Raw genomic sequence first — 18,542 nt, forward strand, 5'->3', positions numbered from 1 at the left:
GGATGGACGGACGGATGGTGGGGCCGGAGCTGACACCAAGTGGATGGAAACTGTAATTCCTGCTCTGGGAGTAGAAAACGGAAAATTTGGGGGCAAAAACGAGGGGTGAGGAGGGGAAAAAAACCCACCAAAAAAAAAAAAAAAAAAAAAAAAAAAAAAAAAAGCCAACGGGTGGTGAGAGGGGGACGGGACGAACTGACCACGTCAGCATGAGATTTCCTTTGGAAAAGTACCCAAATCCACGGCAAATAAACGGAATAAAGCCCCAAAGGCGGCTTGGGGTATTTATGTAACCTTGGTCACGTCTGCTCTGACCGCTCCTGCCTTGGAACGGGGGTGCTGGGGGTGCCCAGGGAGCTCTGGGGGTACAGGGTGGGTCTGGGGTCCTGGCACCCCAGGGTGGACGGGGTGGCACTGCCCAGTGGCACCTGGGGACCACTCCAGTGCCACCTCCAGCACACCGAGGAAAAAAGCCAGAAAAAGTCAGAATTCTGCCCCTTTGTACCCCCAAAAATCCTCTTTTTCTCGGAAATTACTTTTTTTTTCCTCAAGAAAAAGGCCTTTTCTCTCCTCCAAAAGCAGACTTCCCTGAAAAAAAAAAAGGCATTTCTTTCCCAAAAAGGCATAACACCCCCCAGAAAAGCAGCTCTTCTTCCTCAAAGCACTAGTTTTATTCCAACAAGCCTCATTCCTGCAAAGAAAAGAACACTTCTTTTTCCCCACAAAGGTTTCCTTTTCAAAAAAAAAAAAATACTTCTTACCCCAAAATTTATTTTTTCTCAAAAAAAAAAAAAAAAAAAAAGCACTTTCCCCCCCATTTTTCCCATTAAAGGCTTTTTTGGCTTTATTTTTCTCACCAAAACCCATGTTTTTGTCTCCAAAAAGACATGTTTTTCCCAAGAAGAATTTGACTTTAAAAAAAAACAACTTTTTTCTAAAAATGGGGGTTTTTCCAAAACAAGCATTTTTTTTTTTAACTCAAGAAAGAGGGGATTTTTTTTTTGTCTCTCAGGAAAAGTAGCTTTTCCAAAAAATCCTCCTTAATTTAAAAAAACCCCTTTTTTCCCCTAACCCATTTCTTCTTGTAGTATGTAGAGAATTTCTTTGTAGACCTCTAAAGACCATTTCCTGCCTTTTCTTCCTGTAAGAAAATTGGATATTTTGGTTTTTTTTAAAAAAAGCACATATTTTTTCCAGAAAGTCTGCTTTTTCCAAGAAAAAAAGCCCTTTTTTCCCCCCAAAGCTTTTTCTTAACAAAAGCCTCTTAAAAAAAAAAAAAAAAAGTGCGTTATTTTCCACTCCAAACCGTGCTTTTATCTTTTAAAAAAACGCCTTCTCTTTAAAACAATAAAAACATCTCATTTCCTAATCCAAAACCCCCTTTTTCCCCCTCAAAAGCTTTATTTTTTTTAAATCACCTTATTCCAGGGAAACATTGTTTTTTCTACAAAACCCTTTTACCCAAAGAACGAAAAGCTGTTTTGCTTTCCCCAAAAAATCCACTTTCGCAAACTTAAAAAAAAAAAAAAAATAAATAAAAATCCAGCGAGCGTCTTTTTACAGAAAATATATAATTTTTTTTTTCCTTTATTCCTTTTTTTTTTTAAAAAAAATCAATTATTTTTCCTAGAGCGCCTGGTAGGCCGGATATGATCCGGCTCCGCTCACATCAGAAAATATCCGGCCCCATTGTTCGGGGCAGCCGCGCCGTGTCCGTGCTTTGTCCCCTCGGGACCCCTTGGGATCCACAGAAATATTTGGAGAGCCCCAACGCGCGGGAAGGAGGACGAGGAATTTTTTTTTTTTCTCTCCCTTCCCCCCACCTCCCACCCCACCCCAATTCCACTTTTATTTTTTTTGGGGCCAGCTATGATTTTTTTTGTACCTTGGGACGGAAATTTCCGGCTGGAAGCCCAACCCTTGCGCCTGGTGGGAGGTTGAATGGTCGCCCCGCTGGGTGGGAACAATATGGATTTGGGATGAAAAGGTTTTCCCGGGCGGTTCCCCGGAGCGATCCGGAACCGCGGCCCGGATCCCGCGGTGCCGGCGGGATGCGCGCGGAGCGCCGCGCTCCCGGGATTTCGGGGGGTTCCGTGCAAAGAGCCGCAGCCAGGATGGGGCTGGGATGAGGATATGGGGTACATCCCTGTCCCAAAATATTCGGGAGCCAGGGATGAGGGGCGGGATGTAGAATGGGGGAGTCAACCACCAATGATAGGGATGTAGGGTGAGGGTGGGATGTGAAATGGGGATTCGTCCCATCCCTCCCATCCCATCCCATCCCATCCCATTCCCATCCACCCCATCCTATCTATCCCCATCCCATCCATCCCATTCTCATCCCATCCCATCCCATCCCATCCCATCCCATCCCATCCCATCCCATCCCATCCCATCCCATCCCATTCCCATCCCATTCCCATCCACCCCATCCTATCTATCCCCATCCCATCCATCCATTCTCATCCCATCCCATCCCATCCCATCCCATCCCATCCCATCCCATCCCATCCATCCCCATCCCATCCATCCCATTCTCATCCCATCCCATCCCATCCCATCCATCCCATCCCATCCCATCCCATCCCATCCCATCCCATCCCATCCCATCCCATCCCCATCCCATCCCATCCCATCCCATCCCATCCCATCCCAAATGGAGCCGCAGCCTCCAGCACGCCGTGGCCTCTGCGATGGTTCCCAACCTCTGTCCCAGGGGTGATGTTGTCACCAGACGTGGCTTTTTTGGGTTGGAAAGGGCAGGATTTGGGCCATGCGCTGGTCTGAGGTGGTTTTGGGGAGAGGTGGTTGGGTGGGATTTGGGAATCTGGGATGCTCTGGGGTGAAAGGAAAAAAAGAAAAAAAAAGGGGGGGATGCAAAGAGAAAATGAAGAGGGGAATGGGGGGAAATAGCGGGGGAATGGGGGAAAATTGGGGGATAAAGGGAGGGGGGAAGGGGAGAAAAGAGTTGAGGAAGAGAGGAAAAGAGGGGCAGAAAGGAGAAACAAAGGGAAAAAGGGGGAAATGGGGAAATGGGAAAACTGGAAATAAAACATGGGGGAGAGGGGATAAAGGGAGGAAATGGGGAACAAGAAGGGAAAAACATGGGAAAAGTGGGGGGAAATGAAAAAAGGGGGAAGGGGATGAAGAGGAGGAAGAGTGGTAAATTGGGAAAAGAGGAAAAATAAGAAACGAGGAAAAGGGGTGGAAGGGAGGAGAAAAGCGGGGCAAACAGGAAAACAAGGGAAAGGGGGGGAAAGGGATGATAGGAAGGAAAAACAGGAAAAATGAGGGAAGGAGGGGGAAGAGGTGAAGCAGAGGGCAACAGGGAGAAACAGAAGAAACGGGGGAGACAGAGGAAAAGCGGGGTGAAATAGAGGGGGGGAAAGGGTAAATGGGGAAAAAAGTGGGGAAAGGAGAGAAATCCGGAAGGAAATCCGGGGGGAAACGGGGAGAGCAGAGGTAAAGAGGGAACGAGGGATCGGCGGGATGCCCGAGCCCCGGCGCCCTCGCGCGGCAGCGGCCACGCAGCCTCCGTGGGGTCGGGACGTGCCCCCGGGGCCACCCCACAGTCCCCAGTGCCCCCCAGCCCCCCAAAATCCCCACAGCTCCTCAGCATCCCCAGAGCCCACATCGCTCTCCCTGAGCACCCAGTGCCACCCCAGAGCCACCCCTGTGTCCCCAAATCCCCCGGTGTCCCCACAGCCCCCCAGTGCCCCCATAGGTCCCCAAGAGTCCCTCCAGAATCCTCCAAAGCTCCCAAATTCCGCCCCCCCCCCCAGGCCCCATAACTCCACTCGGTGCCCCCACAGCTCCGTCCAGTACTTCCATATCCCCCACAGCTCCCCCATATCCCCCCAATACACCAATAGCCCACCCTGTGCCACCCCAGGACCCCCACACCCTCTGAGTGCCCCCCCCGATCTCTCCCAGTGCTCCCAGTAGACTTCCCCAGGGTCCCCCCCACACAGCCACCACAGCCTCGCCCCATTATCCCCTGTGGCCCCCCAATTCCTCTCCTCAGCCCTTACAGGCTCCCAGTCTGCCCCAGCGCCCCCATAGCACCCGAAGAGCCCCCCGGATTGCTCAGTGTCCCCCCATATCCCCCCCAGTCTCCCCAGCTTTCCACACCGCTCTCCCAGCGTGCCCAGTGCACATCCCGTCCTTGCCCAGCCGGTGGCCCGGGGACACCCCAGCTGGCCTCGGGGGGACGGACCCCGAGTCGGAAGGGCTTTGGTGGCCACGAGTGAGCCACGAGCCCCAACGTGATCCCCGAGAGCACCGGGACAGGGACCAACCTCCCCCCGCCACCGCGCGGCAGCGGCGCCGGCCACGGGAAACACCGGGTGCTGTCACCCCCGTACCGCAGCCTCCGCCGCTACCGGCGCTGACACCCTCGCGGTGACCCCGGCTGACCGCAGGAAACACCGGGGATCGTGGCCACCGATCCCGCTGCAGCACACGCCGCCGGTAACGACCCCGGGCATCCCCGGGGATGTCCCCGGGCGAGCCCCGATAGCTCCGGGCGGTGCTGCGATACCTCCTGCGGCACCGGCCCGGCCACGGCCGGACTGACCTTGGGAAACACCGGGGACGGCTGTCAGCACCCCCGCCAAGCCACCCGATGCCCGCCGCATCCCCGGGTGACCCCCGGTGGCGGCGGGGCCGGTGCCACCATCCGGCCAGTGCAGCATCCCGCCGGGGCCGGTCCTGGGGCAGCCCCGAGGTGACTCCGAGCGACCCCACGCAGCAGCGGGGACCCCACGGGACCCAGGTCACCGTCTCCCCGCTGCGGCATCCCGCCGGTACCGGCCCTCAGCATCCCCCGGGGTGATTCCTGTGAACACCGGGGACCAGTGCCACCGTCCCCCCGCTGCGGCATCCCGCCGGTACCGGCCCTCAGCATCCCCCGGGGTGATTCCTGTGAACACCGGGGACCAGTGCCACCGTCCCCCCGCTGCGACATCCCGCCGGTACCGGCCCTCAGCATCCCCCGGGGTGACTCGGCGTGGCAGCAGGGACAGGTACCACCACGCCTGTATCGCTGCCTGCCCTCGGTGTGGACGCTCCGCATCCCCAGGGTGACCCCGGGTGACCCCGGCGGCGGCCGGGACCGGTGCCACCAACTTCACGCCGCGTCTTCTCGCCCGAACCGGTTGTCAGCATCCTCGGGGTGACCCCGGGGTGACCCCCGGTAACGGCAGGGACCGGTGCCACCATCCCCAGCCTGCAGCATCCCGCTCTGGGAAACACCGGAATGACTCGAGCATGACCCCATGCAGAAGCGACGACCGGTGCCACCAACTTCACGCCGCGTCTCCCCGCCCGAACCGGCTCTCAGCATCCTCGGGGTGACCCCGGGGGTGACCCCCGGTAACGGCAGGGAGCGCTGCCGCCATCCCCAGGCCGCAGCATCCCGCTGGGCCTGACTCTGGGCAGCCCCGGGATGACTCCTGGGACCCCCGAGCACCGGATCTCCGCCGCCCCCCGTTCCCTCGCCCCTCGGGCCCCTCCGCGCCCCCTCCCCTCTGCGTTGCCATGGCGACCCCGCTCCCCCCGCCGCCGCGCCCCCCCCCCGCCCGCGGGGTTGCCATGGCGAGCGCGAGCCGCGGGCGCGCGGCGCGGCGGGCGGGGCGCGCGGGGCGGGGCGGGGGCGGCGATTGGCCGGGCGGCCCCCACGTGACGCGCGCAGGAATGCAAATGAGCGATGGCCTCGCGCCGCCGCCGCGCCGCCGCCTGAGGGAGGGAGGAGGGAGCGGGCCCGGCCCGGCCCCGCCGGGACCCCCGCGCCCCCCGCTCCGCCGCCCCCCGCCGCCCCCCGGGCCATGGCACGGCCCGCCCGCCGCCGCCGCCTCCGCCTCGCCCGGCCCGGCACGCAGGTACCGCGCGTGCCGCCGCTACCGGGCCCCGGCGGCTTTGTCTGGGCCGGGGGGTGGGGGGTGTGGGGGGTCTGAGGGGAGGGGGGGCCGCGCATGCGCACTCGCCGTGCCTCAGTTTCCCCACCCCGGGGCCGTGGACTCCGCCGCTCCCCGCTCCCCGTGGGGCCCCCCATTACTCACCCGTATCTGTGTCTCCCCTCCTTCCCTTTCTCCTGCGCCCCCTCCTCTGGCTCTGGACTCTATTATTATTATTATTATTATTATTATTATTATTGTCCACCATCATATTCCAGTGCCCCCGTGTTATCTCTGGCCCCCTATACTATATCTGACCCCCTTGTCTTCTATCCCACCCCTTGTCATCTTATCCCACTCCCCATCTTCCACTCCCTTTTCTGGTTTTGCACCGTTAGTATTATTCCCAGCCCCTACCATCGTGTTCCAGTCACTACTGTTTTGTCTGACTCCCCCTTTATTAAATCTGACCCCCTCTTTTCTATCCCACCCCCTCTAGTGTTTCCCACCCCTCACCAGGATCTTGCATCCCCCCTCTTATCATTCCCTATGTCATATCCTGCTGCTCCCTATCCTGCACCCCTTTATTGTTATTTTTGCTCACCCCCAGTCATTTGCCACTGCTTGCTGTTACCTCTGACCCCCTGTATTGTATCTGACCTCCCTCACTTCTATCCAACGCTGTCATTAGTGTTTTCTTCTCTTTCCCATTATCTTCCACCCCTTCCTCTGCTTTTGCTCCTTATTACTGTTCCCATCCCATCATCATTTCCCAATCCCTACTCTTTTATCTGACCCCACTCTTCTTTATCCTACCTTCCCACCAAATCCCACCCTTCACCAGCACCTTGCATCCCCCCTTATTCTGAACCCTCATATAATTCCCCCCATCTTCCCCGTCTATATCCCATATTGCCCCCACATCCTGTCTGTATGTCCATTCCAACCCATTCCTCCAAGATTTCCCTACCCCCTCATCATTTCCCACCTCCGTTTTTGGACTCAGCTCAGGGAATTCCATCTCTTCCTGTCCTGGCTGTGGGACCCCCCATGTTCCCCCAGCTCAGTGGGTCCCAGCAGTACTCAAAACATTCCTTTTTTTTGTTATTTTGGGTGGGTGTAATAATTTGGAGGTTTGACCTCTGGGTGAAAAGTGAGGTATCCCCATCTGACAGCCCAGCTTCCCTGGTGGGGTTTGGTGTGGGTGAGGGCAGGAGGCTTGGACCCACAGTGGGTGGGAGCTGTGGGGGCTTCCTGGGCTTTGCCCACCCCTGGAGGGTTGACTCCAGATGGGCCTGGTGTGATCCCTCTGTGTCGGTCACTGCGGTGACCCCGTGTGAACTCGATGCCACCAGAGCAGAACAAACAATTCTGTGGCTGTTGGGTGGGAAAAGTGCTGCCTAAAGCCTCTCCAGCTGATGCTGAGGGCGTGCCATGGATGCAGACCAGAGGGTGGGAAGTGTCACAGGCCACATGTACTGTCACACGTGGATGTCCCACCCTGTGCTTCGCCACGGTGGCATCTCAGGGGACAAAGCCCCACGGGCTACACAAGGCCAGGACATCACTGCTGCCACGTCCCTCGTGTGCCGGGCTGGGATGGCCTGGTGGGGCTGTGCTGTGCCATGGTGACCAAGGCCACCCTCAGTGGCTGCTGTCCATAGTCTTCAGTGTCCCACACTGTTGTCCCTGGTCCTGCTGCGGTGGCACTGCAGGGGCTCAAAGGGGTGACACGGGTGGAGCGCGGTGGCTGTCAGTGACCAGTGGCTGTGGTGACAGAGGTGGCACCCACAAAACCCCCTCTCTGGCCCCCACATCACTGTCCCCATCCTCCTGTTCTTCTGTCATGCTGTCCATCCCCCTCCTGCCATCCATTCGTCCCTCTTCTTCCTTCCATCTGCCTTTCCCCTCATCTGTTTCCTCTGTCCATTCTTCCTTGCATCCCTGCATCCCTTCCTATGTCCATCCAGCCTGTCTTCTCCCTTCCTCCCTTTTGTGTCTTTTCATCTGTCCATACTTCCTCTCTCCTGTCTGGTCTGTTCTTCCCTCCATCCCTTGGTCCCTCATTTTCCTGCTTTTTTTCAGCATTTCTTTCTATCCTTGGATTCTTTCCTCATTCTGTCCATCTGTATATCCGTCCATCACTCCTTTTGTTCTTAGAGCCATCATTCCTTCTGTCTGTCATTTATTCTGTCCTCCTGTCCATCCTTCCTTCCATCCTTGACCCCTCCTTCCTTCTCTCTTTCCTGTCCTTCTTGTCTCTTCTTCCTTATTTATTTCCATCTGTCCTTATGTCCATCCTTTTTTCCATTCCCTCCTCCCATCTATTTTCCTTTCTGCCCATCCACCCTTCCATTTGTCCCTCCCTTTCCATTCATCCTTCTGTCCATCCCTTTCCTTCTCCTGTGTGTCTTTCTCTCTGTCTTTCCATCCTTTATCCCTTTCCTGCTTCCACCTGTCCTTACATCTACCCTTTCCTAATTCCGTAACTCCCTTGGTTTCTCTCTTTCCTTCCTTCTCTCCCCTCATTTCCTTCCCTCCATCCATCTCTCCATTCCTCATTTCCTTTTGTCTGTCTATCCCTTCATCCCTCTCTTCCTCCAGTCCATCATTCTATCCATCCCTACCTCCTCACCTCCATCTCCCTGCCTTCCAGCCTTCCCTCTGTCCACCCTTCCTCCTGTCCTTTCCTCCCCCCTGTACTGTCCATCCTCCTGTCTATACTCCCTTCCCCATTTTCCCTGAGGTGCTGACCCCCACTTTAGTGGAGGAGGATGAGCCACAGGCTCTCCCATCATTCTTCCTCTACCCCAGCTTCCTCCTCCTCCTCTGTGATCCCATCCCTCATCCGGACATGATGGATCCCCCCTCACTCTGTTCCTCCTGCCCAGCTCTAGTCTGACCCCCTTCCACCATCCCGCCCCGGCCCCGCCATGGAGAATGAGCAGCTCCCAGCTCCAGCTCCTGCCAGCAGCGCCGGTGGCACAGCCCCAGCACCCGCCAGCACCGCGGCCACGCGCCCGCCCGGGCCCCAGATCTCCGTCTACAGCGGCATCCCCGACCGCCAGACCGTGCAGGTACGGGGCAGGGGGGCACCGGGGGCTTGGGGGCCTTGGGGGGGTCGTGGCACAGCCCGGGGCCACATTTCCTCCCCAAAGGTGATCCAGCAGGCGCTGCACCGGCAGCCCAACACGGCGGCGCAGTACCTGCAGCAGATGTACGCGGCGCAGCAGCAGCACCTCATGCTGCAGACGGCCGCGCTCCAGCAGCAGCACCTCACCAGCGCCCAGCTCCAGAGCCTGGCCGCCGTCCAGCAGGTATGGGCACCCCGCGGGCACGGGGGGACGCTCAGGGCTGGCACAGCCCTCACCTTCGGCTTTCCCCCAAGGCAAGCCTGGCGGCGAACCGGCAAAGCGGCTCCTCGGGGGGCAATGGCACCCAGCCGGCCCCGGCACAGCAGCCCACGGTGAGTCCCTCAGCCTCTCGGCGCCCCACCCGTGCCCACCTGTGGCACCGCCCCGACCTTCTCCTGATGCCCCATTCCAGATCAACCTGGCGACGTCGCCGGCGGCGGCACAGCTGCTGAACCGGGCGCAGAGCGTGGGGCCCGGGGCGTCGGGCATTGCTCAGCAGGCCGTGCTGCTGGGCAACACTGCCTCACCCGCCCTCACCGCCAGCCAAGCCCAGATGTACCTGCGGGCACAGATGGTAAGGGTGGGGCCTCAGCATCCCGATGGGGCACCCAGGAGCATTAGGGTGTCCATCATCCTGTTGTGGGGTGACCAGGACCCACAGAGTGCCCGTGGCCATGCTATGACACTGGGGGTGCTCATTGCTCTGCATGGCATGCCTGGGACTTGTGGGGAATCCATAGGGTGCCTAGAGCCTGTGGGGTGCCCCCAACCCTCCTGGGGCTCTGAGGACCCCACAAGGTGCCTATCAGCCTGCTGTCAGGTGTGTAGACTTCATGAGGTGCCTTCACTCAGCTGAGGGAACCCAGCTCCCATATGGGGTGAGCCCCATCCCCCTGGGGATGCCCAGACCCCACAGAGCACCCAGATCCCTACTGGGAGTACACAAGCAGGCGCTCTTTGCCTTTTGGGGGATGCTGGGACCCTGTCCCACACTGGGTGTGCCTGTTCCTACGCTACACAGATAGATAGATACCCATGTGCCACTCTGTAGGGACACAGAGGAGGGACACACAGGGTGTGCCGCCCCTGACATGGTGAGCCGTGCACCCACTCTCCCTGTCCCCAGCTCATCTTCACACCCACGGGCCCCGTCAGCGCTGTCCGGCCCGAGAGCCCCGCGCCAGCCCCTCCACCGGCCCCGCCACCTGCCCCACCACCCACCACCCCTCAGGTGAGTCTCCCCACCCCTGCCAGCCCCACAGAATCTGCCCTGGCACCCCTGACCCGCTGCCGTTGCAGGTGCACAGCCTGGCCCTGCGCCCCGCCGGCCCCCACCTCCCTGCCCTGGCCATGAAGCCCCCCGGGGGTGCCCCTCCCCGGGCTGGCCCCCCCCGGGGGCCCCCGCCCGAGCCCCCCGCCGAGCACCTCAAAAAGGCCGAGGGGCACGAGGGCCGCACCCATGCCCTGGCCCGCACCACCGCCCCCGCTGCCACCCACCCGCTCGTCACCCCAGGTAAGGGGCTGCTCCGGGGCGGGGGACACCCCTGGGTGCTGGGGGAGTCACAGGTTATCCACGCTGAGCCCTAGTGGTGGCCCACACTGGTGTGTCCTGGACGTTGTCACCTGCCTGTATCTGGGACCTTGGGGGTCCATCCCCTCACTGGCAGGGGCCCTGCGCGGGAGGGTCTCAGCACCCATAGGATCCCAGGGTCCTGTGGGGTGCAGGGGGCAGGGGCAGTGAGGGTGTGAGCCAGGGGGCTCCGTGAGTGCTGGAGCCTGGGCTGCTGCGCTGGTGTGGCTCCCAAAACTGGGGACCACCCGCCCCGGGACAGCCCGGGCGCAGCTTCCCACGTCAGCAGCAGGAGCTGGCAGAGCTGGTTGTCATCAGAGGGAACAGATACAGAGCAGCTGGGGGTGGGTCCCGTGGGGCTGAGGTGCTGGTGATGAGGGGGGATCTCTGTCCCCATTGCTGTCCCCGCAGCCTATGCCCCGCTGCAGCCTCCCCAGTTCCTGCAGCAGCCGCCGAAGCCGATGCAGCCGCAGCCACCGCAGCAGCAGCAGCAGCAGTTCGTCATCCAGCAGCAGCAGCAGCAGCTGGGCCCCCGTGGGCAGCCTCCCTCGGGACCCCCCACAACCCCCCAGCTGCAGCCCCTGCCCCCTGCCAGCCCCGGCACGGGCCCCCAGCCCAAAACAGGGGTCCCCCAGGGAGCAGGGGGCGAGGGTGGCCCCCCCAACGGGCACCCTGGCTGCCACGCTGCCCCCCGCAAGTTCCAGCACGCCTCGGCTGTCATCCTGCAGCTGCAGCCCACCGGCCCCACGGTGAGGGGTCCCCAGACCTCCCCCCAAACCTTCATCATGAGGGGCCCCCAAACGTCCCCCAAAGCCGTCCCAAGCCTCCCAGCAAACTCCCCCCAAACCCTCATGGTCCCACCAAACTCCCCCAAGCCCTTTGGTGGGGGGAGCTCAGGGGAGGGAAGGAAGAACGGGGGCACTGAGTGGGAGTGGGGATGTTGGGGAGTCAGCTGAGTGCACACACGTGTGAGTGCACAGTCCCTGCACACGTGTGTGTGCATGTGTGTTCCTGAAATGTGCACGGGGGCCCAGTTGTCACGTCAGCCTGCAGCTGTTCAGGTGTGCACGCTGGGGCCACACGGTGTGTGTCTACCTGTTCCACACCGTGCGCGCACGGGTTTGCCCCATCCATGGCTGTGTGTGCCTGGTCCTGTGCATGGGGAGCATGTGGCTGATGTGTGTGTGTGCACACGTGTTTGACCTTGTATGTCTGACCATGCATGTGTGCACTGGACCCCTGCACGTGTGTGTGCACAGCTTTGCCAGATGCATGCACATGCATGTGTGTCTGCTCCCTGCATGTGTGTGTGTACTTGCTCCAGGTCCATGCACATGAGTGCAGACATGCTTGCCTGACCTGTGTGTGTGCACATGTGCTTGATCCATGTGTCTGGCCTGTGCATGTGTGTCACACTCATGCCAGACCCCTGCACGTGTGTGTTTGTAGGGGTGTGTACAGGCTCCCTGCACACAGGTACAAATGCATGTGCCAGATCAGGTGTGTCTGGACACACGTGCCGGACTGCAACACATGTGCATGCCACTCTAGGCACATGCTTGTGTGTGACCCATGCACAGGTGCGCACACTCCAGTCGCGCAGGTGCATGTCCCTGCGCCACCTGCACACGCACCTGCCCTGAGCCCCGCACGTGCGTGTGCGCCCCTGACCCTGCCCCACGCGTGTCCCTGCCACCACAGCCGTCCCTCGCGGTCCCCGAAGGCGCCCGCCGGGACCCGCTGCCCGTGCCGAGGAGCGCCGAGAGCCCGCCTGCCGCCCCGCCGCAGCCCCCCGCCCTCTCACCGCCCGCCGCCCCCCCGGGCCCCGACACCCCCGAGGGCGAGCGGCCCCTCACGCACGGTAAGCCCCGGCCCCGCTCCCACAGCACCCCCCGGTGGGGAGCGGCAGCCGCGAGCCCCGCGGCGGGGGGGGGTCGCGGCCGGGCCGTGCTGCGGGAGCCCCGCGAGCCCACCCGCAACCGCGGCGTGACCCGCGCGGGGCCGCTGCCGGCAGGGGGCGCGCGGGCGCCCCGGCCACGCCCCTCTCTGTGGGCGGGGGGCGTGTCCACACCCGGGGCCCCGCCCCGGCTGCCTGGGGCGCGCGGGTGGGGGCGCGGCCGGGCCCGCGCGGCTCCGCCCCTCGCGGGGCGCGGCCGCGGCGCCGCCGGCGGGGGCGGGGCCCGGCGGGGAGGGCGGGGCCGCGGCTGCGGGCGCGCGCGGCGGCGGCGCCGCCAATGGGCGCGCGGGGGCGTGTCCGCGCAGGCCCCGCCCCGCCGCCGCCTTTGTCCCCGCTCGGCCCCGGCCCCGCTCCCGGCGCCGCTCCCGCCGCAGCCCCGGCCCGGGCCCCCCGCCATGGCCCCCCCGAGCCCCTGAGCGCCCGGTAAGTCAGCGCCCGCCGCGGGGGCCCGGCCCGGCCCGGGGCGGCGGCGGCGGCGGCTCTGACCTCACTTCCGCATCCGCCCCCGGCCCCGGTCCGGCCCCGCGGCCCGGGCGAGGGAGGGGCGGGGGCAGCGGTGCCGCCGCCGCCGCCGGACAAAGGTGATGGGGGTGCCGGGGCCTGCGCGGCCCGGGGGCCGGCGGGCCGGGGCGTTCCGGGGGGAGCGGCGCCGGGGCGGGCCGGGCCGCGGCCATCGGGCCCGCTGGCGGGCGGGGAGCGGCTCGGGCCCCGCCGCGGCCGTCCCGCGGTGCGCCGGGGCCCCGCCGGGCCGGGTCGGGCTTTGCCGGGGGGATCGAGCCCCGCTCGGCCCGTTCTCGGGGAGATCGGCGCTTTCCGCCGTGGATCCGGGCCTGGCCGCTGCCCCTTCCTGCGCTCCCGGGCTGCGGCCGGGCCCCTCCGGGTGCTCCGGGGCCCCTCCAGCCCTTCCCGGCCCCCGTTGGCCGCCCGGGGCTCCCTGGGCGGCGCCGGGAGCGGCGGCAGCTGCTGCCCGCTCCAGCTGTATGGAAATCGCGGCCCCGCGTCAGCGCCCGCCCCTCAGCCGCGTGTCCCCGCTGTCCCCAGAGCCCCCCGAGCGCCTCCATGCGCAGCCCCGCATTCCCGGGATGACCTCGGGCTCCGGCAGCGCTGCCGCCACCGTCGCCGGCGCCGCCCCCCACAATGGTGAGAACAAACCGCCCCAGGCCATCGTGAAACCCCAGATCCTCACGCACGTCATCGAGGGCTTCGTCATCCAGGAGGGCGCCGAGCCCTTCCCGGTAACGTATCCCGCTCTCCCGCAGCCGGGATTGCGGCCGGTGGGCAGGCTCCGGGATGTGGGGTCCCGAATCGTCCCCCCTGCTTCGTCATCCGAAGCTGTTCCCGGTAGCGATCCCGCGATCTGGGGCTTTATCCCCCGACTGGGGGCTCTGCATCGCTCCGCGGTAGTGAGTGTTTTGTCATTCGGGAAGGCGCTGAGCTCTTCCCAGTGGTGTATCCCGATGTCCCTACCCCCGCTGCTGGATTTGGGAGGTTGGGAATGGAGCACCCACCCACCATCGTGAACCCCCAAATCCTCACTTGTATGATCGAGGATGTCATCCAGGAAGGGGCAGAATCATTCCCAGTAATGTATCTCTCTTTCTGCATCCGTATCCCTGATTTTGGAGGTTTTGGGAATGGGGTATCCAAACAATCATGACCCCCCCCCCCCCACCCCAAATCCTCCACCCGTGTGTTGAGAGCTTCGTGACTGAGAATAGGGCAAAAATGTTCTGGTATGATATCCCCCCCTCCCTACCCCTATTTCTGGAACAGAGGGATGTTGGGAATGGGCATCCAGGCCTTTGTGAACCCCCAAATCTTCCCCCACATTACTGAGCTTTTCATCATTCAGGAAGGGGCTGAGCTGTTCCTGGTAACGTATCCACCAATCCATGTCCTTATCCCTGGATTTGTGTGCGTGGGAGGGGGCTTCTGTATTTGGGGGGTTGGGAATGAGGCAGGCAGACAATTGTGAACCTCCAAATGTTACACATGTCATTCAGCATCGTCCAGGAAGGGGCAGAACCATTCCTGGTAATGCGTTCCTCTCTCCCTATCCTTGCTTCTGGATTTGGGGGCTGGGGAATGGGGCATCCACGCCATTGTGAATCCCTAAATCTTCACATTTTTAAGTTCCTTATTATGCAGGAAGGGGCTGAGCCGTTCCCAGTGATGTATCCCCCTCTACATGTCCTTGTTCCTGGATGTGGGAAACTGGGAAGAGGGCCTCCTGCATTTGAGGGTTGGGAATGGGATGCCCAGACAATCATGAGCCCCCAAATCCTCACGCACGTTACTGAGCATTCCCATCATCTGGGAAGAGACAGAACTGTTCCTGGTTACATACCTGTTGTCCTTCCTGGAGCTGAGGGATTGGGAAGGGGGCACTGGGATTCGGGGTGCTGGGAGTGGGTCACTTTGACAATTATGAACCCCCAAACCCTTGCCCTTGTTACTGAGCACTCCAGCATCCGGGAAGGGGTAGAATCATTCCTGGTGACGTATCCTCCTCTCCTTATCCTTCCTCCTGGACTTGAGGGGTTGGGAATGGGTCACTCAAAGAATGGACCCCACACCCTCGTCACCATCACCCAGGAAGCTGCAGAGCCGTAGCTGGTGACGCATCCCCCTCTCCTTCCCCTCATCCCTGGGTGTGGAGGGGCCACGGGAAGGGGTCGGTGTGGCGCTGGGGCAGCGGTGCAGCCGGCTGTGTTGCGCAGGTGGGCCGCTCCTCGCTGCTGGTGGGGGCCCTGCACAAGCAGTATGCGCAGGAGCTGCTGCCGGACAAGCTCCCACCACAGGACAACACCACCACCACCGACTCGGACATGGAGGAGCCGTACCTGCAAGGTAGCGCCCGGGCCCCCGACCCGCCCAGCCCCCTGGGAGCCCCCCGGGATCAGGCCCTCGGCTGAGCTGGCTGGTTTCTCTCTCTGGGTGTCCCTCCACGCCCCCCAGAATCCAAAGAGGAGGGGAACCCCCCCAAGTTGAAGTGTGAGCTCTGTGGCCGCGTTGACTTCGCCTACAAGTTCAAGCGCTCCAAGCGCTTCTGCTCCATGGCCTGTGCCAAGAGGTAACCCCTAAAGCCCACCCATCCCCTCCTTGGTGGGGTAGAGGTAACCCCAAAACCTGTGCTATCCCTCCATGGCGGGGTAGAGGTAACCCCAAAATCCACCCAGCCCCCTCCTCAGCCAGATAGAGGTAGCCCCAAAATCTGCCCAAGCAGGGTAGAGGTAACCCCAAAACCCACCTGACAGAGCAGGTGTGTAACACCAAAACCCATCTGGACTCTCTTCAGTGGAGTAGAGGTAACCCCTAAAATCCACCTGGGGTGGTGGGAGTAACCCCAAAATCCGCTTGACAGGAGTAGAGGTAACCCCAGAAATCCACCTGTCGGGGTAAAGGTAACCTGAAAATCCATTCAGCGTGGGAGGGGTAACCCCAAAATAACCAGCTTTCCCCTCTTCTTCAGTGGAGTAGAGGTATCCCCAAAATTCCCCCGGTGGAGTGGGGACCCCTCCATGACCCGTGGCTCCGTGCAGGTACAATGTGGGCTGCACGAAGAGGGTGGGGTTGTTCCACCCAGATCGCAGCAAACTGCAGAAACCAGGAGGGCCCCCCCACGGGCGGCGCCGCAGCTGCAAGGGGACCCTGCCCCCCCTGAGCAAGGACAGCAAGAAACAGGTGAGGGGGACAGAAGCTCATCCCCAGCTGGGGGATGTGGGGTGAGCATTGAGGCCAGGGTCCGTCCCCAGGTGGTTTGGCCTTGGGGCTGCAATTTGTTCCCAGTTTTGGGAATGTGGGCTGGTCCCCAAGTTGGGTTTGTCCCTAAATTTTGAGGGCACAGGGTGGGCGCTGAGCACAGGGTGGGCAACCCCATAACAGGATCCCCAGTTATGGGGACACGGATTGGGCACTGATGTCGAGTTTTGGCCTCAGGGGAATGTGGGGTGGGTGCTGAGCCTGGGGTTTGCCCCTGAATTTTGGGGACATGGGGCACGTACTGAGCCTGGGGTTTGCCCCTGGGTTTTGGGGACGTGGGGCAGGTGCTGAGGCTGGGGTGTGTCCCTGAATTTTGGGGATGTGGGGCAGGTGCTGAGGCTGTGGTTTGCCCCTGAATTTTGGGGACATGGGGCACGTACTGAGCCTGGGGTTTGCCCCTGGGTTTTGGGGACGTGGGGCAGGTGCTGAGGCTGTGGTTTGCCCCTGAATTTTGGGGACGTGGGGCAGGTGCTGAGGCCAGCACTGCCCCCGCAGCCGCCGGGGTCTGTCCCAGCGGGGTCGGTGACGGCGTCGTTGCAGCTCAACCACAGCCAGGAGGATTCCAGCCGCTGCTCTGACAACTCCAGCTACGAGGAGCCGCTGTCGCCCATCTCCGCCAGCTCCTCCACGTCCCGGCGCCGGCAGGGGGAGCGGGACATGGAGCTGCGGGACATGGAGCTGCCGGACGTGCACGGCCGCGACCTGCCCGGCCTCGGCCACCGCTTCCTGCCCAGCGAGCCCAGCAAGTGGAACGTGGAGGACGTTTACGAGTTCATCCGCTCGCTGCCGGGTGAGGAATGCCCTGGGATCTACCCGTAGATACCCAGCAGAGTGGTTTTGGGAAGGCTTGTGTCCCTCAGGATGTGTTCAAGGAGGGATTTACTCAAGGATAACCCTGAAATTGTGGTTTTGGGGAGAAATTTATTCAGAGAACCCCCTAGATATATTTTTGAGTAGGATTTACACACAGATAATCTCATATATTTTTGGGGGATGATTTACTCACAGATCACCCCATAAATATTTTTAGGGGAGGGGAGATTCTACTCACAAATCCATTAATATGTTGGGGTGGGAGCAGAGGGACTTACAAACCTAAGGAATAATTGGAGGAGGGGATTTACATATGATAACTCCCTAGATTTTTGGGGGGGGACTTAAGCACGGAGAAGCCCCTGGGTGTATTTTTGGGGGCTCTGAGAGGGTTTGCTGATGCTGCCCCTCGCCACAGGCTGCCAGGAGATCGCGGAGGAGTTCCGGGCTCAGGAGATCGATGGGCAGGCGCTGCTGCTGCTCAAGGAGGATCACCTGATGAGCACCATGAACATCAAGCTGGGCCCTGCGCTCAAGATCTACGCCCGCATCAACATGCTCAAGGACTCCTGAGGGGGGGCCACGGGACCCCACTCCCCCCGTGGGACCCCCGCAGGACCCCCAACGCGGCCCCGGGGAGGGGGCGAGGGGGGGAAGACACTTGTGAGCACACCCGGCCCCCCCTGCCCCCCCGGGGGTGTAAATAGCCCGTAGCTCTAGAGCCCCCCCTTCTCCAGCAGGGAGGGGGGTCCCCACGTGTTGCCCCATGTCCCCCCCAGGTCAGCAGAGCCAAGCAGGACGGTTGCCTTAACGTGTGCTCCCTCCCCCAGCTGGGATTGGGGCCCCCAGGGAGGCTTGGACTCCCCCCTCAAGGGGGTCAGGGAGAGGTGGGGGGCGCGGAGGAGGCGTCACCCCCCATTCACACACACCCCCACTCACTGGGCTGTTTTTGGGGGCACCTTAACAGAGGACAGTGGTGGGGGTCCTCCCCCAGGCAGGTAAGGACCCCCCCACTGCCCCCTCAGCCAGCACGATCTTTTTAAGAAAAGAAAAGGAAAAAAAAATTGCAAAAAAAACACATGGTCCCACCCCCCCTTTCCTGTTTTTTGTTTTTGTTTTTAATAAACACTGAAAAAAAAAAAACAACAAACCCCTGAGATCCTCCCAGTTTTCTTCAGTTCCCACCCCCAAATTTCTTCTCATGTCAACTAAGGCAGCAACTCGGGGATGTCTCCAGGTGCTACCGTGGGTGGTGGGACGGCGTTGGTGGTGTGTGACCTGGGGTCCCTGCTGCCCCCCGAGTTGGGACATGGGGTGATGTTCCCCTCCCAGGAGCCTGTGGTGACAGTGGGACCCTCCACACCTCCAGGTGACCCCAGGTGCCAGTGCTTAGGGGGACACAGGGCCCCGAA

At 61.4% G+C, this 18,542-nt stretch overlaps 1 protein-coding gene and 1 long non-coding RNA gene across 2 annotated transcripts; one reads left to right on the forward strand and one right to left on the reverse strand.

The window, feature by feature from the left end:
• Nucleotides 1-1,554: 1,554 nt before the first annotated feature.
• Nucleotides 1,555-3,378, reverse strand: LOC110474422 (uncharacterized). The gene is made up of 2 exons (XR_002466072.3): nt 2,706-3,378; nt 1,555-2,146 (listed from the first exon to the last, which is right to left on the reverse strand). It is a non-coding gene; the product is annotated as an uncharacterized LOC110474422 (long non-coding RNA).
• Nucleotides 3,379-5,808: 2,430 nt separating this feature from the next.
• Nucleotides 5,809-18,284, forward strand: PHC2 (polyhomeotic homolog 2). The gene is made up of 15 exons (XM_077788174.1): nt 5,809-5,879; nt 8,786-8,971; nt 9,053-9,211; nt 9,283-9,360; nt 9,441-9,602; nt 10,155-10,259; nt 10,328-10,541; nt 11,010-11,347; nt 12,300-12,459; nt 13,597-13,790; nt 15,276-15,405; nt 15,514-15,628; nt 16,098-16,239; nt 16,813-17,107; nt 17,549-18,284. The coding sequence occupies exons 2-15, from the start codon at nt 8,828-8,830 to the stop codon at nt 17,701-17,703; spliced, it is 2,391 nt and encodes a 796-aa protein (XP_077644300.1). The 5' UTR covers nt 5,809-5,879; nt 8,786-8,827; the 3' UTR covers nt 17,704-18,284.
• The last annotated feature ends 258 nt before the right edge of the window (nt 18,285-18,542 follow it).

Source organism: Lonchura striata, chromosome 24, assembly GCF_046129695.1.
Source record: "Lonchura striata isolate bLonStr1 chromosome 24, bLonStr1.mat, whole genome shotgun sequence".
NCBI lineage: Eukaryota > Metazoa > Chordata > Aves > Passeriformes > Estrildidae > Lonchura > Lonchura striata.

Excerpts from the sequence above, each read along its gene's own strand:
- PHC2 (XM_077788174.1), top strand. The coding sequence starts at position 8,828 with ATGGAGAATGAGCAGCTCCCAGCTCCAGCTCCTGCCAGCAGCGCCGGT. Across the intron at positions 10,542-11,009 it reads CCACCCGCTCGTCACCCCAG|CCTATGCCCCGCTGCAGCCT; the intron begins GTAAGGGGCTGC and ends CTGTCCCCGCAG. Across the intron at positions 15,629-16,097 it reads TCCATGGCCTGTGCCAAGAG|GTACAATGTGGGCTGCACGA; the intron begins GTAACCCCTAAA and ends GGCTCCGTGCAG.